Source organism: Megalops cyprinoides, chromosome 2 (assembly GCF_013368585.1).
Source record: "Megalops cyprinoides isolate fMegCyp1 chromosome 2, fMegCyp1.pri, whole genome shotgun sequence".
NCBI classification, from domain to species: domain Eukaryota; kingdom Metazoa; phylum Chordata; class Actinopteri; order Elopiformes; family Megalopidae; genus Megalops; species Megalops cyprinoides.
In genome coordinates this window covers 25512080-25536942 of record NC_050584.1, presented here as the reverse complement: position 1 = coordinate 25536942, position 24863 = coordinate 25512080, and the positions used below count along the sequence as shown (strand labels likewise).

The 24863-nt window shown below is 43.8% G+C and overlaps 1 protein-coding gene across 1 annotated transcript in view; it reads left to right on the top strand.

Annotated features, from left to right (window-relative positions):
• Positions 1–231: 231 nt before the first annotated feature.
• The window catches only part of LOC118772468 (cadherin-10-like), a 50372-nt gene continuing 25740 nt past the window's right edge, over positions 232–24863 (top strand). The window contains exons 1-2 of the mRNA XM_036520831.1: positions 232–345; positions 20217–20576. Of these exons, the coding sequence (XP_036376724.1) occupies positions 20358–20576 (219 nt within the window). The 5' untranslated portion in view covers positions 232–345; positions 20217–20357. The remainder of the gene's footprint in view (positions 346–20216; positions 20577–24863) is intronic.

The following is a 24863-nucleotide window of genomic DNA, read 5'->3' as shown; positions in this document are numbered from 1 at the left end:
AAGCATCTTCTGCCTTTGATTTTCGTCATCGCCATCGCCGACACCTCCATCGCCGGTGTGTGTGCTGATTCTCGCTAGTTTTTCGTTTTTTTGGCCTTTCGATTTTCCCTTCCCTTTATCGCGGACCCATGAGTGGCAGCCAATCAGAAGCGGCGTCCCCTCTGCTTCACCGCGTTCCTGCCTAGGAGTGATGCAGCCGGTGAAAGAGAGAGAGGGAGAGAGAGAGAGACGCAGCTGGGGAGCGGATCGCAAGCCACAGTGATACTGCTGCAGTGAACGGATAAGCATCACATCACTTAACACCGCTTTGCTTTAAATCGGATTTCCAGCTGCCTCGATTATTAGGTGAGTGTGATTTCATTTTTAGCTGTTATTTCACTTTCGGTTCAATTACGAAGACATTACCATGGAATATGACGGACAAATAGCAGCAAATGTTTAGCAGATAACGGCATACAGTGTCCGTAACGTGTCTATGGTTACTTAAATACCGTATGCATACATTCACGGAATGCCTTTTTGAATTTATATACACGTAGATGGTGATAATTACGTACATCTAGTTTACCACTTAAGTTTAGACTCACTTAAACTATTTGTATTAGTTTTCCGTGAAACCGCCCAGAAGTTTAGAAGTTAATGTTTGTTTTTAATTGTGACTACTTGTGTCTATATTCCCTTTCTCGGGCAACTTAATAAGCAGGTGTAGTTAACTTTCAGTCGAAGGATTTCCATCTAGGTTGTATGGAATGAAGCTTGCTAGTGTGCAATATTGAAGTGGGTGTCAGTTCTACCTTTCATATATGTATATTTAAAAAAACGTCTAGCCTATCAAGCCTATTCCATACACTTACAACCTCGAATACCAAATTTGCTGTGAGCTGGTGAAATCATTCTGTGCATTTATTTGGACTTGCAGCAAAGAGCAGCATTTATATGCAAAGAGCGAACTGTGATGTTAGAATTTTGCGTTGAAATAATCAAAAAGCAGAGGGGTTGTGCGCACTGATAATAGTTGGCATAACATTAATTGTTTGACATCAGAGAAATGAAGCCATTCTTTCCCAAAGTGTTCTTGGTCTACCGCAATTTGATTTTACTCTGTTTATTGAAACTTTGTCATCTTTATTATGATGAGACTTTTGCTTTGCTTATTGTTAAAACATTGTATCTACCGCACGGATGACCATTTGGCAATATGACAACTCGGGGCCCTTTCATATAGATGATAATGGGAGTATTTATTGTTATTATTATTTGCTTCGCTTGTGAGCATAGATGTGCAGTGGGACAAGTGATGTCGGTTTACAAATCCTCAGCCGTGATGCGGTTTCCCCGGCCTTGAACGCCGTAGAAAGGCGCGCACACACATACACACACAGGCATGCACGCACATATTTTTGAAGTTATGGATATATGCAAATGATGCTCTGTGTATTTGTGCTTTAGTTTCAAAACTAAGATCAGAAAAGGTGCCGTAACAGAGGTACAGGTCAGAGGTTCACTACCGGACATGGCAAAGGGACAAGCCACCAGTTGTCGCCACCATACTAAAATTCATATCAATGGTCAATTCAACCCTTTGTGGCCCAGCGGGGGAAAAAAAAATCCATTTGCATTTTATGAGAGATTCTAAACAGCCTCCCTCTTACATTTACATTTACATGTATTCATGTGACAGAGGCTTTTATTCACAGTGACTTAAAAAAAAGTGCACTCAGTGGGCTCAAGCAAGTACCCATGTAGATACTGAATCCTTGGAGCCACACTTGAAGTGCAGTGCTTTGTAATCCATCTTTCACTTAGGGTACCACTGTATGGTGCGGCTGAAGATCGCAGAAAGCTATTATTTAGCTCAGATCCATTCCGTTTTTTTCAGTGTACGCTTCTATATGTAGCCACAAGCCAAAGTCTGCAGACTTGCAGTGCGGTGAAGTTGAGTGTTTCAGTTCCAGTACACTTAAAAGTGACGTAAAACAAAATCGCACGTCTGCTTTTATGGCAAAAAAACAATGGGTCCATGCATAAGAATCATGTCATATGCTTGTTGTCCTCTCAACAGTAATCAATCACCTGAACCACGTGATTCGCTTACTGTAGATAAGGGCGCGTGGTGACGTACATAGAAACGCAAATTAGATGTCGAGAAAATGAGATTAGAGAATGGAGAATCGGTTGAAGTCATTCCAAAATTCAGTTTGGAATAAGGAGTTCGTTTTGCACACGTTGAACAGCAAAAGTTAACATCGTAATACGCCCTCCTGTTCAACGGAGACCAATCTGTAAATAGAGAAAAAGAGTTGGTCTTGAAGTAGCCGTTATGTATCAGCATTATAGATAAAGGTAACCTCTTTCGTGTTCAAGTTCTCAGTTTGACTAATAGTAATAGAATTTTTGAATAAAAAAGCAGAACAGAAAGAGTTAGCCTACTGTGTGTTACATACCATTCACTGGATTTTATGCCGTCAGTGCATATAGAGTGGTTTGATGCTGAAAGATGAAAGAGGTGGAAACTTCTGATTCTCGGAGCGAGTGGGGAGGGCAGACGGAACATAAAAAAAACGTGCGCCGGATCAAAGGCATACAGAGAATATGACAGGTGTTAAATATTTAGAAGTACTGGAAATAGATAAGTTTGAGTGTGTGTGTGTGTGTGCGCGCGCGCGCGCGTGTGTGTGTACGTGTTTCTGTATTTAAAACCTCGATTCACCAATTGATCTCAATGCGAAACACACAGGCCTTCTGCAGTATGTGTCATTCATTAAAAGATTAATAAGTGCATGCGTGGAAATACCACATTGCGAAATTGGTCTCAGTTCCACTTCGAATTTATGAAAGGAAGAGGCTTAAAGCCAACATCTTTTGATTCTTACAACTGTATGTTCTCCCTCAGACAGATGGGTAGAGATTTTGGGGTTTTAAAAAATAATCTTTTTGACAGATGATTTGCGTTAATATGCTATACATGGTGGGCGAGCCTGACAAAGTGATTTTAGTTGAGTGTATTAGTAGAGAGTGTTTTCAGATACTCACAAAACTCATAGAAGCTTTAGCATGGCCAATTCCAACTTTCATTTAGTCTGGCCCAACTAATCCAGCCACTGCAGGATGGAGTTTTAAAGCATTTTTGATCTTAAAGAACATGTAGGTAATACAGACTGTCCTGTAATAAATAAATAAATAAATAAATAAATAAATATAACACTGCCTTGTATTTGGAAAATCACCAGGGGAGACAGTTTGGATTTATCCTATGCCCTCTCTGACTTTAGCAAGCCTAAACCCACATGATTTTTATTCCAGATGGACAAGATTATTTCCATGGATCTACTTATATTAAATAACAGAACTGATTATTACAACTCACAAGAATACTGTCCTACAACATCTAAATGGCTCTGTGAAGTTATTATTTAGATAATCTCTTTCTCTCTGTGTCATGGCTGTGTATATGATGAGAAGTTCATAAAAATTTCAGACAATGATGGATGTGAATATTAAGAATTCAGTAAATGTTGTTTGTGTATATTAATGTTTCAAACAAGAATAAGCCCATATCCAGATTTCAGTCTGTAAAGTGAAGCTCTGATCACTGCTCATGCCATCAGTTTGGGGGTGTGATTGCTATACTATGATGCAAATTTGAACAGATTATGCTTCTGTATATTCATCATATTGTGTACTTCCTTGAATCAGTTGCTTAATTACTTGTGATTTGCCTGTTGAAATGTACAGAAAGTGATCATTTGCTAATGCTTTAAAACCGTTTTAAAAGTTGTAAAAGTAAATTGCCACTATGTAAGTCACTCTGGGTAAAAGCATCTGCTAAACAGCAGTACTGTTGTGCAGTGTATTGTAAAATGTGTTAACAATTAATCAATGAAGGTTGTCTTTTCTCAAATCTCTGAAGAAGGCAGTAATGGAATTGTGCCCCCTAGTGGATGTAACAGATTTGGACAGTTCATGCATGGCCTAGGGTTATTCTCAAGACCTGCCTCTGTAAGCATATGTCTTAGAATAGATGAATGTCTGTCCTTGTACATCTTCAATGTCCAGTTTTATAGTTTTTAGTTTGTATATTTGCTGAAATGATTGTTTGATGCAAGACCAAATTTATGGATATGGATATGCAAGTATCGCAAGTATATATATATGTATATGTATATATATATATATACATATATATATATATACATATATATATACTTGCGATTTCCAGTTTGTCATGAGGACTTTTACGGAACAAGCATTTAGATAAGCAGGTGATATTAATCAGAACAATGTAGTATTTATTTATTTTTTATTTAAACAGATGGAACAGCTGAGTGTTGCTCTCTGTTTCACCGTAATGGCTGAGGGAGTTGAGATGGAGCTAGATGTACATATTCAAGTAACTGTATATGAGGATTAGGGGCTCACTTTGAGAAAAGTAAAGGTTTGGTTCGGGAGTTTGGGCCAAACGAGCGTCATGTTTCAGCAGCGTCTGTTTAAAAACCAGACAGGCTCCTTCTGTCTCGTGGGCAGCCTAGCCCACTGGAGAAGGAGATCACTAACACCTGATTAAACAATAGATAATTATTCCTCTGGTTCATGAAGAGGAGAACGCAATTACATGAAGAAAAGGCACTCGTAAAACAATTAGCATGTCTGGTGTATTGTTCTGGAGAGGGATACCATGGTTCCCTTACAATGCCAGCTGCGTAATTAAGTCATTTTCAGAGGGTAAGCTAGACCTCGTGGCTGAAGGTTTGTTTGAGGACAGCGCTTTGTAACAGTAGAGCGGGTGGAACGTGAACATAAGGAATGGCGGGCGGTGCGATCAGCAGTTCTGGGTGGCATCCAGTCCCGTCACTGGTTTGGTGTGGATAAATTACCGCTAAATGATAAATAACACTGTCTGCCAACATTTTTTTTTCTTCCTTCCATGGCTCCGCTTCACGGCCTCAGCAATCATCAAATTGCTGAAGGAAAGATTAGGGTGCACTGGAAGGTTTTCTCTTTGCGCGATGGAACTGTTCTAATGTGTTTTAAGGTGACTCTTTTTCCCACTGCCACTATCAACCAGAATGTGGCAGGTTCATTTGCATACCCCCTCCCCCTTGCCACCCAGATATTATGATGTCAGTCTCTCAACACAATTTAGCATAATTTGACAGGCTCCTTCAGTCACTCACAAGACCAAGCGGAAATGTGGCCAACCTAACTATAGACTGGGTTCCGACCTCTTATTTGCGTTAGCTTCACACATACCATCAGTTGTGATGTAACCACAATGTCATCTGATGCAACTAAGAAACATGATGGTCTTATGCTCTGTGGTGGTACATGATACAACACAATGCAATACAGCACATTACTATATGGTGCTATACGATGCAATAACAGATGATATTATACGAAACAATATGATACAATACAATTTAATACAAGGTAGTCTCCTGGCAGGAGAATCTGATCTTGTAAGTAAAAGATGAATGTTCTGCCTGGATTAGTCAGTCTGGCAAATAAACAAAAGTGATAGTAAACGGAGTCGAAATAAAAATGAGCAGAGCTCTTGTCTCAAGGGTGACAGTCTCTCTGGAGCCCTCACAGCACAAGGACTCCTCTCGGGGTTTAATTCTCCACAGGGACTGGACAGGGTGCGTTAAGGAAGACCTCTGAAGGTCACAGGATGGCACGGTTTTAATAAGCAGGGAGGAGAGATACTGCAGGTTGCGACCGAATGAGAAGGACGATGGGAGAAAACAGGGTGATCAGGGCGTGTGGAGCCGGGGCTTGTTGTCCGTGGGAGGGGGCGGGGCCACAGCAGGATGAGGTGGTAACGACAATGCCTTGTCGCTGTGGTTACTCCATCAGCAGAAAAACTGTCATCTCCTGGGGACTGCTGTGAGTCTGATGGTGGATGATGGCTCCCCTAGAACCTCCAGGAGAGCAGGCAGTTGGTGGGTGTGGGGGGGTGGGGGGTGGCATCTGTTAGGCAGGCTTCAGAATTAATAGCCCAAGCAGTCCCACTCGACGTACAATGTTTCGATGTTTTCAACGTTTGACGCGCAAGGTCATTGCCTGGCGCCTGGGGCCGGGGGGAGTGTGGTGGTTGATGCTGCCGACTCTCGGACCCGGGTCTCAGGTCGCTACGTTCGGTTTTCAGTTTTCAAGCAGTTTTCAAGCAGTTTTCAACAGAGGAATGAAGACACACCTGCTCCTTTTCTGGAACTGCTCTCTCTCTCTCTCACTAACTCTCTCTCTCCTTCTTTTGCTCTCTCTCCTGTTGTTCCACTCTATTTCTTCCCATCTCTCTCTCTCACTTTCTCTTTTTCTGTTTATCTTTCTCCATCCATCTCTCTCATTGTTGCCCTCTTTATGTTTCTTTCTCTCTTATTGTTCCACTCTATCCCCCCCCCCTCTCTATGCATTTTTCTCTCCCATTCACCCCCTGCTCTCTCTGTGGTTCCTTCCAATTCTCTCTCCATCTCTCTTTTCTTCTTGCAACCTCTTCATCTCCCTGTGCCTGATCATCCCACTTTCATCTTCTCATTCCTGCTCCTTTCTCTCCCTCAGCCTGTCCCTCCCTCTCTCCAAGTGAAAGAAAGAGAGAGAGAGGGATTCAGACTGCCGATTCAGACTGCCTCGCTTTTTTCAGTGAGACATATTAAATCCGTCTGAGGCGGGGCAGCCGGCTAGATGGGCTTATGGGAGATGGCACATGTTTCCTTGCCGCTCCTGTTCCTGTTTGGCCTCCTAATGAACAAGGTAGTGAACATGCTCCCGCCTGCTCCCGTCCAGGTCTGACTGTCTTACAGCGTTACGCTTAAGGCTTGACTGTACTTTTTGGACAGAAATGAAACATGAATTGGAAGATCTGCTCGGCACTGAAGTAAAAACACAAACCTGAAACAGAATGGTAAATGCTTTGGCCCGCATTTTTGGAGTCATTTTATGAAATATGCCACTGACATGAATTGGTACTAATGGTACTAACACAGTGTGTGTGTGTGTGTGTGTGTGTCTATATGTCTATATATATTTGCGTACACACACACACACACACACACACACACACACACATATATATATATATATATATATATATATATATATGATAGGCACGCAGATCATCTACATACAGTATATATACTAAATGAAGTGGTAAAATGAAAGACAATCTTGATTTTTTTTTCTCATTAAAAAACAGAGAAAGTAAGATTATAGGCATATAGCAGGGATGCTGTGCAATGTTCAGCGCTCTGAGTTATGAGAACATAGAGAATAACAGCAGCTGTCAGTGGCAGGATTGGCCACACGCTGGTAATAATGTGGTCTTCTCTTTTGGGGCCCCTGCATGGCTGTTAGATCCTGCACTGCGATGTAAAGGTCACATGCTCAGAACCCGAAACAGGTGTACATTGTGTCGTGTCACACTTTCTCCTGACATGCGAGTTTGAAGCGCGCCGCGAGAAGGTTCCAATTACTTTTTGACTGGGTTGCCGATCAAATGGAAAGGAAGCCGACTTGTCAGCGGTGTCTGGCACCTTAATGTCAGAACACACTGCCTCAAAGTCACTTCCGACATATCTGAAGTGGAAGCCGTGGAAAACATTAATTGAGGTTTTGATTTAATGGAGGAGATGCTTCGTGAGGTGACTTTTAGGAACTTGTTAAAACCGAGGATGCATGGCCTGTCAGAACAGGCTTGTCTGTTGGGAGTAATTCTCGGAGGTTGATAGACAGATAGGTAGATAGATAGATAGACATATGGGTAGATAAATAGATAGATAGATAGACTGACAGACAGACAAACAGAAAGACTGGAAAATAGATAGATAGACAGACTGTCAGAACAGGTTTGTCTTTTGGGAGTAATTCTCAGAGGTTGATAGACAGATAGGCAGATACATAAATAGATAAACATAAAAGGAAAGATTGGAAAATGGATAGATAGATAGATCTATTTTCTAGATTTTTGTTATAGATTTTTCTAGTATTGCCTTTGATTTTGGTGTATAGTTATAGATTAAATGCATTGTCAATAACAGGTCTTCTCAGACCAGGTCCAGGAGGGCTGTTATGTCTACAGGCTGTTTGTCATCTCAGATACTTAACAATCTGATTTAATTAAGTGTCATCCTGCATCCTGAGGGCTGAGAGCCACATGCCCCAGGAAAAAGGGCCTCTGGAGTCAGGTTTGCATCTGGAGGAGGGAAGCAGAGGGCGGAGCTCATCTGAGCAGAAGCACCTGGGTGAACCAAGTGCCCCCTGCTGTCCACAGCCTCCACTCATGCCTGGAGAGGAGCAGGAGCGGCAGACAGGTTATAGTTTGCATTCATTCCTTGTCGTCCACAGCATTAAGGCATTGATCAACTCTCAAGTCAACCGTCTGACGGCTTTTAAAGATAAATGTCAGACCGGCCCCGGCCAAATAGCACGGTGCATTGTTATAAGACACTCTTTCTAGGGGGCCTGTGGAAATCCAGACACCGGGTCCTTCATCCGGTGACTTTGCAAGCGTGCGGCTCTTTTTCGGATTGGCATTGGGCATCCTAGGGCCTTTAGGCAGGCGCATGCTGCAGGGCAGACCAATAAACCAGCACCTCCTCAAGGCCCTTTGTTTGTAAACCACCCTTGGTTCCCTCCCAGTGCACGCGCACACACACACACACACACACACACACACACACACACACACACACACACACACACACACGCAGCCCGGTCTGCACACCTGCCCTCCTCAAGGTCGTTTCAATGTCGTTCCTCACGCGTTTCACCCACTCGTGCAGCCAGTTACTCACCTGTGTTAATTACCCTAGCCTGTCCTGGCGAACGCTGGCCCATGCTTTCTGACACTTGTTTGACACACCAGGCATCTTGTTGAGAGATGCTGCCAAGTGATTAGCCTTCCGCGGCTTTGGGTTTGCAGTCAGAGCTTAAGTAGCTGAGTCGCAGAGATACACTCTCTGCAAGAGAAGCACAAGCAGACACTGTGGCTCTCGGCAGTGAGAGCAAAGGTCTCCACAGGTCAACCAATAACTATCACCAAGACGTTATAACACTGAAATCACCAGGTTTAAAGAGGGAGTGAGAAGTCCCAGAGAAGCATAAACACCCATTTCACAACTAGAGAATTCTCACAACTAGAGTGTCATTAAATTGGTATCTGATTTTTAGTTTGTATATTTGCTGAAATGATTGTTTGATGCAAGACCAAATTTATGGATATGGATATCCCATCATCAACAGAGTTCCTATATATATATCCTATATCCTATATATTGGTATCTGATATTAAAGTAGTGTGCCCCACTTTTTTGTGCTTTAAAGCAGAGGAAAGTACATTATTATATCATATTATTGCCATTTAGCAGACGCTTTTTTCCAGAGCGACTTACATAGGTTATAATTTTCTCATGTTATGCATTTATACAGCTGGATATTTACTGAGGCCATTGAGGGTAAAGTAGCTTGCAGGGTGCTTAAGGGTACAGCAGCAGTGCCTCAGCAGGGAACTGAACCAGCAGCCCTTTGGTTACCAGCCCTGTTCCTTACCACTATGCTACACCACCATTCCCAGTGAGCTCTGAATATGAAACATGGAGGCATAGGGGAGATGGGCATTTTTATCTCATGGACATTCCTGGCGTTGTCATGCAGGGAAGACTCGGTCCATAGACCTGCATCATCGTTTGTGACAAGCAGCCGTCCGCAGGAGTAAAGAAAGCGTAAATCAGAGGAGTGGTTTCCTTTAATCTGCGGCTCGTTCCCCTTATAGGGTAACGGGGAAGGAGCCGGGCGGCCTAATAAAGTGGAATGGAGAGCGGTGGCATTAGTAAACAGAGCTTATAATTGTAATCACACCGCCAGCCCTGCTGCTGGAGCCAGGCCTGCTCCAGTGGAGAATGAGGAGGGAACCATGCCAGCTTTTCTAGTGCGGCAGACGGGTGGGGTTCGGGGGGGGGTGGAGGGTTGAGTGGGTTCAGTGGGGGTGCTATTGATTGTATGCAAGCGGTGTAAAGGGCAAGTCCGCGATTTAGGACGGCAGCGGAGGCCAAAGCCCTCTCAGCTGTCCTCCCCAAGATAGATTCGCCGAAATTAAAGAATAGAGTGGTCAGTCGCGGATTAGAAGCAATCTCCAAAAAAAAAAAAAATAGAAAAGAATAAGAGAGGTCCTGGGCAGTTTGGAGTGGAGGCGCTTGGCTCGGAAACCGTGTTGAAGTTTTCCATTTCCTTGCAAAATCGATTGCAATAAGGGCCGCCGGTGAAGGGGGCCGTGGTCACCTTTGCTATAAAGTGAGGTATTACTTTTTTTAATGCAGCGGGTTCCAATCTAGGATTTTTTAAAAAAAAGAAAAGGCACTCAATATCAGTTGACCTCAAATAAGGGAAAAAAAGGGCAGTGGATAATGAAAGATACAGTGCTGTCCTACATTTTCCTGTTATTGGTTGGACGGTTCACGAACGAGCCATTTCTCGCTTGGAGGGAGCCCTTAGCTTTGTATTGTATTACATATATATATATATATATATATATATATATATATATATATATATATATATATATATATATATAGTATTACTTATATATATTACATCCAGCTGTTTAACTTGCGGCATGCTGCACCCTGCCCACCCCTGGGGCATTACCAGGGCTGTGTTTTGGGCTGAGGTGCCAGAAATGCCACTGTCTGGGAGGTCTGTGGCTTTGACCCCGGCGTCGGGGAGGTTGTGCTATGCTAGAGCATTATGGGATGCCTGTGTGACAGCAGACAGGTAGAGTGTAGCACGTGAGTGTGCATGCGTGTTTGGGGAGTCCCCCCCGACAGGGACGTCTGCTAAGCAGACACATAATGGAGATAGATGCAGAGAGAGGTCCCCAGACGGCATTTTATTCGCATGAAGCCAGCATTGCATCTAATGTGCTTTGAGACTGAGGCGATGCAAATTGATGGCCGTCTGTAAAGGAATGTTTTCTTAAGCTACATGTGTAAGCGTATCTTGCGTCTGAGCGGCCACACGCTCTCTCTCTGACTGATGCTGTTGTTAAGCTTCCTTACCCCCCTGAGGACGGACAGTAATGCTGAACTGCAGTGGAGGCTGTAGAGTTTGCTGAGCATCTGAATGTGAGTCTGTGTGTGTGTGTGTGTGTGTGTGTGTGTGTGTGTGTGTGTGTGTGTGTGTGTGTGTGTGTATGCGTGTGTGTGTGTGTGTGTGTGCGTGTGTGTGTGCGTGTGTGTGTGTGTGCGTGTGTGTGTGTACTTGTGTGTGTATGTGGGGACATGACTTTTTGTGTATTTATGTGTGAGTGCATGTGAGTGTGTGCATGCATATGCACGTGTGTGTGTGTATGTGAGTGTGTGTGTATACATGTATGTGTGGATGTGTTGCCTATTTGTGTGTGAACATGCGTGACTGTGTACGTGTAAATTTGCACACTTGAGTGTTTGTGTCTGAACATACATTTGTGCGTGTGATTGCGCATATGTGTGTGTGTGTATGTGAGTGTGTGCAGCGTGAGCAGCCTTTTTTGACATTCCAGTAACACAGAGGTCATAGCCCTGGGTCTTATATAGTTCCGGTTGAGCAAGCAGACCAGGCTCTCAGGTTCTAATTTTAATTTCAGCACTCGGCACGCACGCTTCGGGAACAGGGAGTAATATTCATCTGAACAGAGCTTCAGCACCTTTCCACACTCGTTTTACTCAGGAATACCTACCTTCTGAGCAGGATAATGATGAGACCATGGAAAGGTCAAACGGGTTCATGCCCGCACTACGTCTCAGAACAAATTGTGCCGTTCAGGAGTGGGGAAAGGGAAAAAAAATGGAGAGTGAAATCTAATGGTAAGAATCAACGGCGGGGTGGCTTCCCTCTTCAAAGTAATTGTCTTTGGATATCCCCAATTCCAAGTGGAATCAAAACAAAGGATCTGTGTGTTTGGTGGACTGGCGGTTTAGATGTAGGTGCCAACATGTCTTTCTATTTTGTAGCCAAGCAAAAAAAATTATCAGTAATACAATATACAATACAATACATGTTCCTTTTTGGCTAAATGTCTATTTTCTGACTCTATATAACATGGGAAGGTTGGTCAGTTTGAGCTGATCTGTGTATGTGTGGAACGGTGGGGATGGCTGTCTCTCTGCATGGTGTGGTTGCTGCAGTAGTATTTTAAAACGGGTGTTTTTTTCTCCCTACTTTCTAGATTGTTTTATGGTGACCTTCCAGGAAAAAAGCATTACTCTTGTCTGGGAAAAAAAAAACACATTTCCTTTTCAGGCATTTTATTAGGCTGATATTCTAGATTTGTAATGCCTTTGTTTTAGGACCATGAATTATTTAGTGTTGTGTGACAATTGAGTTTGCAGTTTTATTGCTGACCTGCTGTTACCATCAATAGGTGCCTCTGTAGAAATGTGGTTTCACAAAAGGTTTTTTCCTGTTGTAATTGTTTAGAGCAGGTCACCAGGCAGACAAGAAAACAAATGGAAGAAAACAAGAACTGCTCTGATTTCAGTGTGGAACATTGAGTTTGACCTTTGTATATTGAATCAGTGCGGCCTTTTTCGAAAAACTAGCACTCATGTAAGAGAGACAATTACTCAGGTACACAAATGCCAGACTCAGAATAATTACCTCAATGCATTACAAAAAATGGAGTAAACGACCTCTAAGCATTACAAACCATATTTTACATGACTGCAAATGACACAGAGCGCTTCACCTGCTCCTAGCATCAAACATTGCCTCAAAGCTGCTCCTAATAATCCTAATAAGTTTGTTACACAGTAAAACACCTCAGTCTAAATAATTCAGTGTGCAGCTATTGCTCACCACTTTAAATAACCTTCCCAGTGAGAAAATCCAATGAAACCTAATTTCTCATTCTTTATTATGTGATACAAATTTTAACACTGGCATGTATTTTTTTCTGCAGATCATAATGACTGTGCCAGATAAAGTGATTACATCACTGTAATACGATCTGTAGTAATTGCAAGAATGAAGGTGGGATTGAGCTTAGCAGTGTTCAACAACAATAGCACCAAGAAAAATAATAATAGTCATAATGATTATTAAATTTCATGGATTTCTGAGTGCTATATGGTGAAGGGAGTCAGTCACATTGACCACCGCAAATGTGTAAAACACACTTTACATCAGAACACCCACCACACATCAAGTGAGCTGGAGAGTGAGGGAGTTTATTTAGTTAAGTCAGCCTGGGACCGATTAGATGGCTATAGAGACTTATATGACCAATCTAGTTTGATCAGAGTTTGTCAGGGCAGCAAGGAACCCTCCTCTTTTCAATTAGTGCCATGGGAGCATTCATGACCACAGTCAGTTAGGACTTTGGTCTCATCAGAACAATGCTGTCTCCTTTAGTTAAAAAAAGGAAAAGAAAGCTAACAACAAAACTATTAAAAATGTTTTAAAGACATGTTTGAAAAAAATGGCATGACGCTACTTTTTAATACATTAGTCTGTTTTATATCCCACTCCAAATCTCCAACACAGACGGTTGCACAACAGTTTCTCAAACCCCCTCTGAAAGACGGGTAAAAGCCGGCAATTCAGGCAGCACAGCGGTGGCCCTGCTGGAGCCCTGAGTTGCCTGACATGAGTGCATTAGCATAGCAATGTGGGCACGCATACCAAAAGTGCCAGCACAATGGCCAGAGAGGAAGTGGCTGGCTCTGAAGAGTCCTGTGGAGATCCTTTACCCAGAGGCCGTAAAGCTCTTAAGCGCGCCTCCGTCCGGGCCGCCAGCGGGACAGGGTATGCGGAATTCTCCCGCAGGCTAGAATGCATGGGGAGAGAAGCCAGACTCCCAAAAAATGCTCACACGTAGGTGTGACAGGACTGGTTAACTGGACGCCCCCGGAGTCACCCTACTTTTATGGAGGCAGGGAGACAAAAACCACTGTTTTAAGGGGACGAATACAGTCTGTTGGCTTTACGGTGACCAGGGGCTGTTCAAACAGCAGCCACATGTGCGACGGCTCTTAGTGCTGTGACTGTTGTTATCTGCCTGGATAGCAGACGCCCTTTCTCAGTGCGGCTTCTATAGCTTGCATTTCCTTTTCCATACTGTCCGTTTACACAGCTGAAAACACGGGGAAGAAGATTCAGGTCAGACCTCCAGCTCAGGGGTCCTGTGGCTGGGCCCAGCCTGGGAACTGAGCCTGTGACTTTTTGGTCATCATCCCAAGTCGTTAAAACCCGCCCCCCCCCCCCCCCCCCACCAATCCACTACACCGCTATTGATTCTCAATAAAGTAATATGTATCTCTACACCCAATTTCATTCATATTATTTTGTAAATTTTTTCAGCCCTGTTATTGGTTGGGCTTTCTAAATGTCATGCATGATTATAGCCATTGACTCGGCTGTATGCTTGGGTAGACCCCAACAAAACATGTTCCCCTGGGGTTCTTTTAGGAAATACCGTCTAATCTTTTGACCTAAAAAAACCTCATTTGGTCATACAGTAATTTCAAGCTCCAATTAGACAGACGGATAAAGTGTGCATGTAAAAGGGTAACTGTGGGGTGGAACTTGTCAGAGAAGGGCCTGGGGGTAGCTTCCGTAGAGCAGCGAGTGGGGTGGAAAAAACAAAATAGGGTGAAGATCCAGAGTGGCAATAGTGGGATTATGAAGCACCCCACCGTCATCTCCCCGTCCGGATTACGTAATTCAGAGGTCCCATCTGTTTCCAACAATGCTCCCTCCATTAATTGTAGTGGAGCAAATGGCTGTTTTCCATTCAGGAAGAGTCAAATCTGAACCCATTAGCCTCTTCCGTGAAGATTAACCCTCACTCATTGCTGTGGGGGGAACTTGCACTGGCGGATAATGACTCGCAAAGGAAAAGAGGGTTTTAGCTCTGCCACGCTACGTCTCGCACCCGGAGAGACCACACACACCGCTATGGTCACCCAACTTTTCAGCAGCCTCTGTTATACAGCAAAGAATAACCCAACATGCGATTAGATGGGGGATTGAAGGTTCTTCACTTTGCAGATTTGTTTTCTCCCTCCTTTCTTTTTGGTTTAAGGGGGCAAGGGGGTGGAGTTGGTGGTTGGGGGAATTAATGACATGAATCGACTCCCACATCAGTAAACAGTGCTTACAGGGGCTGGACTTGTAATCAGCAGGTTGTACTTTCAAATCATGGGTGGGGCACTACGGTGCATGTTGGCGGTTAACATGAATTACTTCAGTAAATACAGCCGGCTGAGTAAAGCTAGTATATGTATCCTGTAAGCTAAACACGTTGCCTTATCTTCTTATCAACTAAATGATAGTAATACAAGACTCAATTTCAGAGATGGAAAGGGGAAAAGAGGGGCATTCATTTGAAATGAATTGCAATCTTTGCTTAGTGGTTTGGTCAGCAGGGCTGGGTAATAGCAGGAGTCCACTTGACTCTGGACCCTCCATTTCAGAGGATGGGGCGACTTGTTTATAGCTTGCAAAGGTGGGAAAGCTTTCCTCGCAGTGGCTATGATATAATTGGAGGTCATATTGTGAAGAAAATATTATTAAAGCAATGTTTTTCGGAAGCTCTGAAAGGGTTGAAGCTATTTGGATGACAGTCGCGTTGTTTTATGGAACCACAGTACAAAGTGAATGCTTTGTTCAGTCTGTTCCAAATTTTAACTCGTTCTTATTGACAACTTAATGACACAGTGTGGATGAAAGTAGGTTTTATTGTGAACAGCTGGCAGAAACATTGACTGTAAAAGAACACATTTTGAAAATATGTTTGTTCCTGGTATAATCAACAACATGAACTGGTTTGGAGTGATTTTTCTAATAAATAGTCCCAGTGTATTGTTTTAAATTATATTTGAACCCTGTATGCACACATGATATATGTGAAATTATGAACTATTTATTTATTTACAGAGAGGGGAGAATGGGTAAACCTTGTAAAATGATGCCCTGAGGTTCTGTCTGTGTCTTGCTTAACTAAAGATTAGGATGTGTTGGATGACAGACCACCCAGATGCAAACACTGTGCTGGGTTATTTGTTTCAAGGACCATATTTAGCTTTGGATTACAGTTTGGATTTTTGATTTGGCTGTGCGTCAACACAAACAGCATGTCACAGGGACTGCTGTTTGTCAGGGGAAAAAATGTACTCAGACACACGCGTGCGCGCATGCACGCACACTCAGACACACGCAGAATATGAAACCGAACGACAACCTTTGGCTTCTTATCTCAGAGTATCCTTGACTGGCTGAAGCTGTGTTTGCTGTACTGTGTTTGCAAATGTTCATATATTGACCTTTAAAGGAATTGTGCTGAAGTAAACCTTTTTAAAGTGGATTATGAGGGCCGAGGACCTTTGCGTCAAAAAAAAAAAAAAAAGCTTGTCTGCGTGGCACAGTTCAGGGGCAATAAACGTCCACTGTTGCCAAGCTGGAAGTCACCAATTTATTGAATCACCCTTGAGTGCCCTTACACTGCTTTATCTGGAGAAGCAGAGTAAACAGCCAGGCCGAGTTCCATTCCTCTGCATTGGAGGGGAACTGTGCAAAGCAGGCGTTCATTCTTTGAAGTTCCCCCATTGCGGCATTGTTAGTTAAATGCTCTATACAGTTCCGGCAAGTCGAACGGATGTTTCATTTCAAGTTATAAAGGAGAGAAGAACAAGGGAGAAGATGAGTGTTTTGTTGCACCTCCGAGTGTTCACGTGTCAGGAAGGAAGAACAAACGGTGTTTTCAGACACGTTTTAGAGTCACCTAAGAGGTGTGTGATGCCTCAGGTGAAATAAACAGTTCCTGGAATTCATAACAGCTCTGTTTAATTGTCAGCAAATTTATTGAACTTCAGTAACTGTGTGTGTGTGTGTGTGTGTGTGTGTGTCTTTCAACAGTCATCTGGAGGGCAGAATTTTGTAAGTGCATAGTATGGACCGTTTATATAAGTGTGTTATATAAAAAGAGAGAGAGATAGATAGACAGACAGGGATATAGATGGATTGATAGCCCTCTACCCTCATGCAATCACAGAGGGCTGCAGCTCTCGCACGCCCTAAATCAGGCATGGAGCGAGAAAAACTTATTTCAAAAACACTCTCAAATCCTGTAGTCTAGACAGACCTTCCCCCTTGAAGAGATGGATCGATACATATTGGCAAGCCACTGAGCCTTGGGGGAGGGGAACAGAAAAAGAAGGCAGAGGCTGGCATCTCCCCCTATCTGCTTTCGATCCTCCACGAGGAGGGGGGCGGAGGAGGGGGGAGGGGCCTGTTCGTTATCCTCCTCCTCACGGGGCTCCCCGATCTCTCTGCCCTAATTAACAATTTATGGGCCCCCCTGACACCCTATTTATTTTAACATTATGATGGCAGGGCCCTGATGGCTACAGAAGTTGAAGGGCATCTTTGGCGGCTCCCTGTTTTGGTGTGAAGAGTGGGAAAACCAAAGTCGGGTAATTGATAAAAAACAGAACAGAAACGATTTACTAAATTGATGTTCCTGGGGCGGGAAGGTGGGGGGATGAGGGAGAGAGGGCGTTGCAACTCAAAGGCGGTGTGTAACTCTTCCTCATAGCCCATCCTCTTTAATAAACTTTCCCCATTACCATAACCCAGGCGTGGAAGGGATACGGTGCAGACAGCATGTTGCTGTGACACCGTCACTCATTAGTGCCCTTTAACACCCCCCCCCCCCCCCCCCCACGACTGCTGGGGGGGACTTGTACCTGTCCGCTGTCCGCTTGCCTGTGGCTGACATTCTCCTTTTTCACTTTTAATTGCCCCCCGGGGACTCCTCCAGGCTTGCCGCCGAGACCTGTCGACTCGACAGCGGCCGTGGAAGGATTGCTCTCACTGTGTCGCTCGGCTCCTCGTTAGGGAAAAAAAAAACAAGAAATGAAATGAAAAGAGAGACAAAAAAGGAGGCATCGTCGGGGGATGTCAGAGAAGACGTCGGAATGGACGGGAGGGGACCTGTTTGAAAACAGTATCAGAGGGTGTTGGGAGCTCTCGAGGATAAGCTTTTGGCAAATTCATTAGCCCCGCTTCGCTCGATATGTATTGATGGGCACCTTAAAAGCTTATGACGCAGTCTCTGCCGACTCCGGCCCTCTCGCTGTGTACCGGCTTGTTCATTTCCCTGACGATAGTGACTATAAATACGTTTAATTGGTGGGTCTGTCTCAAACTGTTATTTCACACGACTCCTTTTTAGACACAGGCTCTTGGTCAGATAGAGATTACTACCAGGCACATTAATCTTGCTTACAGTGCAGGCCGCACAATAGAGAGATGATATTGCTGTGTATGGCGGCAGTGAACACCGTGTGACAGGCAATTTTAAGCACTTTTATTTTTTTTTTTCAAACACAGGCAATTAAATGTTGAAGAAGTGGATGTAGGGGGGAAGAAAAAAATTGCAAGTGATGTCGGGTTTGTAAACACTTTCTCTTAAGTGGGGGGCTTATAATTATGGTGTCATGTTCCATTATGTCGCTTTGTTGTGGAGCCAACACGAGGCAAGTAAAAGAGACACTTCACTGAGTCCGCCAACCCCAAATGAAAGGAAAGAGCGGACATTTTGTAGCCGGCGCAGCTAGTGGTCTCACCCTTCCTGGCATCTGATGTAACAGAAACAGCTTTAGATTCAGTCGACTTACTCCTGGAAGAGTCGGCGAGAGGAGACTTATCAGGTCAGAGAGCTGAGGAAAATGGCTTCCAGCATATGACAAACGCGGTCAAGGGGGCTGGTGGTCCGTGGGGAGCCCGGGCACCTGCACACTGTGAAACATTAGCTTCCGCGGTGACATTAAAAAAAAAAATCCATCCAAAGGACAGGCCCCTTGAGTTGAAAACTGGAGGTATTAGAAACTGCCACACGGTATTCCCCCCCGAGAGCATGTGGTATTTTCAACCCCGCTGATTTCTACAGAAAATCGATAACCCCCCCCCCCCAGCCCTCGAGCACCTCGCCGTCTTCAATTAAGGAAATTCATAAACTGGAATGTAACAGAACTTTCCAGAGCCGAGGAAAAAAGCATAATCGTAACGGTGAAATAGACAAGGATGGACCACTTGACTGAAAACAGCAGAGAGGAAAGGCTCTATCAGACTTTAACACACAGTCTGGCTCTGTGAACACTTATCGTCACTTTTATCGTGCCAGTACATGCAAAGGATGCATGCAAACTGACTCATGGAAGCAAACTCCCAGTCCTTTAGACCATCCCACACATACACAGTACATGCAAAATACAGTGTACAGAGAACCCCCCAACACACACACACACACACACACACACACACACACACACACACACACACACACACACACACACACACATACACACACACCTCCCCGGCTCCCCCACGTTCCCATTTGCAATTTGCTTGATAAGGCGTAACCAGGGCACGGCTCGGCTGTTGCCACGGACAGGTGGGATGATTGATGGGTGAGGCTGGAAGAGCTGACTGCTGATGGTTGCTGGTACGAGCCATTTCTCCCTCGCTCTCGCAGGTCAGCACTGAGCTAAAGAGAGAGGCACTAGGGGAGAGGACTGAAACAGAGGCGCGAGCTCGAACACCGCGTCCCCACACTGGAGTCTCTCAGCTGTCCCTGTACACACTGAAACATACACTTTTGACTGAAAAAAATGTGTGACATCAGTGTGGTCTTTCAGCTGTGTGTGTCCACGGTGGAAAAAAAAAACTATGTGCATGTGTCTTGCAGTGTTTCAACTGTTCTTTCTCACTTCTTTCTCACAAAGTTTGAATCCTTCAGCTTGGGATATGGCACATCTTCTCCACACAGTGTGTCCAAGTTCAGTTTGATTCTTGAGATGAAGGAAGAATGGCTATAACATTGCCAGGGTGTTACCGTCCACAGAATTAGAGAACTACCTATGCTGAGATACCAGGAGGGACCTGTTCATAGCTGTTCACGCAGTAGGTAACACACAGCTGGTCTTCGGAAAGAGAAGTCTCTGAGAATGAGGGCTTAAAATGACAAGCATTCTACAGTTGCTGTTATTTTTTTCCCACTCAGTGTGGACTGAGAGTACAGGATGGTATTAGTTGAGCTGGAAATCGTGGTCTGACAGTATTTCTCTATCCGGCCTACTTGACCACCTGCAATTGTTGCGTTCAATCAGGTCCTTAAAGTAGAAATGCTGAGAGAGATTTGTGCACGGACCCCATCCCTGTAGTAACATCCTGATTACCTCTTGCAGGTGGTACCGGACCCAGGAGCCAATGGGAGACTGAATGTGCATGCCGAAGGCTATGAGGTTGGACGCATCCCTCTGACCAAAGACCCAGAAGAAAGAGACAGAGTGGCAGACTGAACCCGGGATTGCAGTGCACTGAATACAATGAGAACTTACCTCCTGCTCCTGCTGTGGGCCCACCTCTCCCACCACGGGGACGCCAAGGCCTTTTTCAAAAGGACTACAGGGGACCTGTTAAAGGGGACTCCGGGACTGGAGGGGGGCGACAGAGTGGCCCTCAGGCGCTCCAAACGGGGATGGATGTGGAACCAGTTCTTTTTGCTGGAAGAGTACACCGGAACCGATTACCAGTATGTCGGAAAGGTATGCATGTTTTCTCACCCTCTTGTTTGAAACTTGTTGGTCTTTTAATCTCCTTTAAAAAAAGATTTGATCTTATATGGATTCTACTTTATATTTACCTGAAATGTCTGTGGAAAAAAGATATGGTTTTTAACTTATAGAGCAATGTATGCCTATGAAAAGCAATGCAATGCGATGTTCTGGGTAGAATTTCATCTCAGACTGAACCATTAACATTGAGTGTCAGGGTTTCTGACTACTCCCAAAAAACTACAAATTCAAAATCCTCTCAAAGCAGAAGTCTTATCAAAAACCATAACTTGTTATAGACTATAATGTGCATCCACAATCACAAGTCAAAAAAACACCAGCAAGCAATGGAGTCAAGCTTTAAACCACTGTTCAGTTGATGAAGTTTGTAGCTTACCTTCTGCTTAAAGCATCGAGAGCAAACCAGAGATAGAAAGTTGACAAATTCCACAATGTGAGCATATCTGTTGAAAACTGTTTCCAAGAACAAACTGAACATTAATACACAGTAGGAGTGTATCTGCAGCCTGATGTGTATCTCTGTGGGATCAGAACACCGTCTGCCGAGGAACCGTCACCATGTTGTGAAAGCAGTGAATATTTTAAAATTGAGTTACTGCAGGTATTCGTCAGCATCATATATGCCATACAACTCACTTATGTTGTTGGAGTATGTAACACATATCATATAACAGACTGAATGACATCTCTGAGGTTGAAGTTAACAATTGAGTGTGTATATACCTTGTTATAATGCAGAAATACTCAGAATCATTGGCATGAAAACCAACCAGCCAGCAGTCTTCTACACCAGAGGTTTTCAACCTTTTTGGGGCTAATGCACATCAAAGGTAAAATCAGAACGTCAAGGCACACCAACTTAAAGTTGGTTATCGATTATGAAGAATGTCACACACATTGTGATAGGCTATAATAAATAAATAAAATATAGCAAATGCTAACTGAAAACTTTGAGAATGATGAATGATGAATAATGAAAACATAACGAACCATGTAATGTAACACATGCACTACATAGCCTAAAAATAAGTTACGTGCGAAAGGGTTAATAGCACAATATAAAACACACTTTTCACAGAGTGCACACACACACACACACACACACACACCTATATAAAAATGCATTGGGTTCCTCAAAATTCCACGGCACACACGGCAGACTGGTTTGATTTAGCTGTCTCGTAGGTTTTGTGCTTCCTGCCGGCTGTGTGGATTCTTGGCGTATGTCCATGCCGTTTATATCAGGAGATCACGGGGAGGTTGTGTGCCCCACAGCTGAGGTTATTGGGGTTTTATTTGTACAGCGGAAGGAAAACACAGTGTCAGCTCAGACTACATGGGGGGGGGGGGGGCAACAGAGCGTGGCGCCCAACCCGTGCACCACGCTCAGAGAGGACCTTTCTTTTTTTTTTTACTGGAGTGTCACTGGTGAGATTATTAGAAATATTCACCAAGGTCAGGAGGAATCACAAAGGCTTTCCCGCTGTCTGGGTGACACTGGCACTTGACATTCCTTCAATACGCCAAGACGATTGATGAGGTCCTGCCATTAGCGTCCGGCCTGACTGTCAGGTTCCCCAAGAAGGCGTCTAGAAGTTGTGGGCCTGACATGATGCAGAAGATGGTGGAGATCAAAAGTTGCTGTCCATTTTCACTGGTCCTCCTTTGATTGCTCTAACAATGGTTTTTCTGATAACCTTTAAGATGTGTTTAAGATGTAAAGTGGGAGTCTACTAAAAGGGCATTAGAGTAAAAAGTAAGCACTCTTCTTGCTCAAAAGATGCCTTTTATAAGGAACAATGTGCCCCATTCAATTTGCGTAATTAACCATCACAGATTGCAGTCTGGGCCGTATCATTCATTAGCTGGCTGTGACCAGGAGTCTACAGCAGTGGGACAGAATTCCTTTGCGGTGGCATGGGCTTATGTTAGATAGAGCTCCTTGTCACACTGCTCATCAGCGCCCTTTAGTGACACGTCATGCACTTAAATTGTTAGGTCGTCAACAGTGAGAGGTGCACCTATCCTGCTATGTACAGTAGTGCACTGTTCGACTTGTGTGAAAAGTCTTTTGTCATGAATGAGTATATCAGAGGATTGCACTCCCCTTGCTTCAGCTCCCCAGCATGAGTGGAGTGCCAAGATGAGGGGAGCTTAGTATAGTCTGTAATTCCAAAAATTGGGGTTAAGCAGGTGGTAAATTAGGGAAAGAACAGTATAACCTGTAAGGTCTTGCACTAAAAAGAGCTCTCTGTATGTTCCAGCCACAGCAGCTATAGGCTAGCAACCGATAGTAAGGTTGGAATTACAAAGTGCAATTTTGTAAACTAAAGCGGAGACCTTTCAGTGTCTTGTTGTGAAATTCTATTTAATGGTATCTGTGCATATTTGATGGCGGAAGAGTTGTTCCCTTCATAATATAGAAAGCTATTCTAAATCACATGATCATGCTTATTTGGGTAAAAGAGTATTGGCTGGACCAAACTACATCTGGGCTGACATGACTGGTTTAATGAAATATAAAAGCGTACTTTTACCGCACCTGTTAATATTCCAGTATCCTTTTTTATATATTCATTGTGCAACACAGTCCTTTCACTCCTTCAGCACCTACAGTAAAACTAACTGCATCTGAGTGTGCTCGAAGCACCGTGAAAGCAACATACAGCCAAACATTTTCTACAACCCAATATGAGTAGCTCAGAAGTGTCCTGTTTCAAGGCTTCAGATAATGTTGTTTTTCAAGCTGAGTTAATCTGAGAAAATTAAAATGACCCTATATGCCTTCCTTTACATGTCGTACCATCACAGGACAAAATAACGGTCTAAAATGAAAGCAGACGGCCTAATCTGTATTTTTTATGGTGATATGAATTTGATCAATTTAGTAATGTATCTGTTTAGAATATAACTCAGTGGATAGTATCTTCACGGTCTTCAGCACTAAAATTCCACAATATGATAATCATTTCCTAATTGCTTGTCATGTTGATGGATGACGTCTTAAGTTCAGGCTCAGTATCCTTCTAACTTGTTCAGATCTGAAGCAGGAACACAGCTGATTATAAGTGAACATTTCCCTTTCATTGGCCTTTAAGGAAACAGCCTTATAGAAAAATTACAATACAGCAATCAAGCACGAACTGTGGGTTATCCACGGGTCAAGATCCCACTTGACCACCATGATGATTATTGGATAGCTCTTTGCTGACTTCCTTTAGCTATAATACGTGGAACATAAATGTGATGGCTTAGGGGGCACACTCAAACAGGATAAATTGGAACTTAAAGAGTTCAAGGCAGTGCAACAGGACATGGGAGCATCATGCCTCTCGAAAGCAGCAGGAAAGGGATCCTTTTCAACACTTCATGGAGGCAAAATGAGACAGGATGAGGAAAGAGTGGTGTAATTAGATTTTTACCCACACGGCACATGATACAAGAGCATTGTCTCTTTCATTCTCATCCATTAACTCTTCATCCATTGTGTTGAGTCTGGAGAGAGAGGAGGAAAAAAAAACCTGACAAAATAATTATCAAGGGGGAGGGTAAACTATTAAAAAAAGACAGAAAAGAACCCCTGAAAACCCCAGATGGCCCAATGGCTGGCATTCCCTCAGCATACCGTGTTAATTTTCCTAGCTTATGAGAATTTCAGGCTGGGTCTCATTAGCAGCTCTAGCTCACATCGACTCTGAGGGGTACAGTTGTCACTGGGGGGGGGTTTATTTGTTTTCAGGTTATTGTTTGCGCAGATTACTACCTGGGGTTTAAGAAAAAAAAAAACAAAAAGAAAGAAAGAAAATGGCCATCGGCTTTAAGTACAGCACTATCATATCTGATAAGGCATTCAGAGCTGCTGATAGGGCCTCCTTCAGGCCCAGTGGGTGCCTACCTGGGCGCATTTAAAAACAACATTTTTTTCCTAGCAGTCTGCTGATAATGTCCCCTCTGGTACAGCTGGAAATTGTGGAAAGGGGGAAAAAAATTTAAAAAACAGCATAGACCCAACAGCCCCTGGTAGTGTGACTCAGTGCCTGGTGTGCTGGGATCTGAGGGGGGGGCGGGGGGTGAAACCTCGGAGGACCGCGGCTTTGGGCTTCTTTTTTATGTCCCTGATTACCAGCTGCTCACCTTGGCAGCTTTTTTAATACTGCGGAGCGGCCCTATGCACCCATGCGCCCGCACCCTGGCGCCACTGCGCTCTCCAGCGGAGGCCCGGGAACACAGCTTTCCCACTGTTTGTTGATTGGGCAA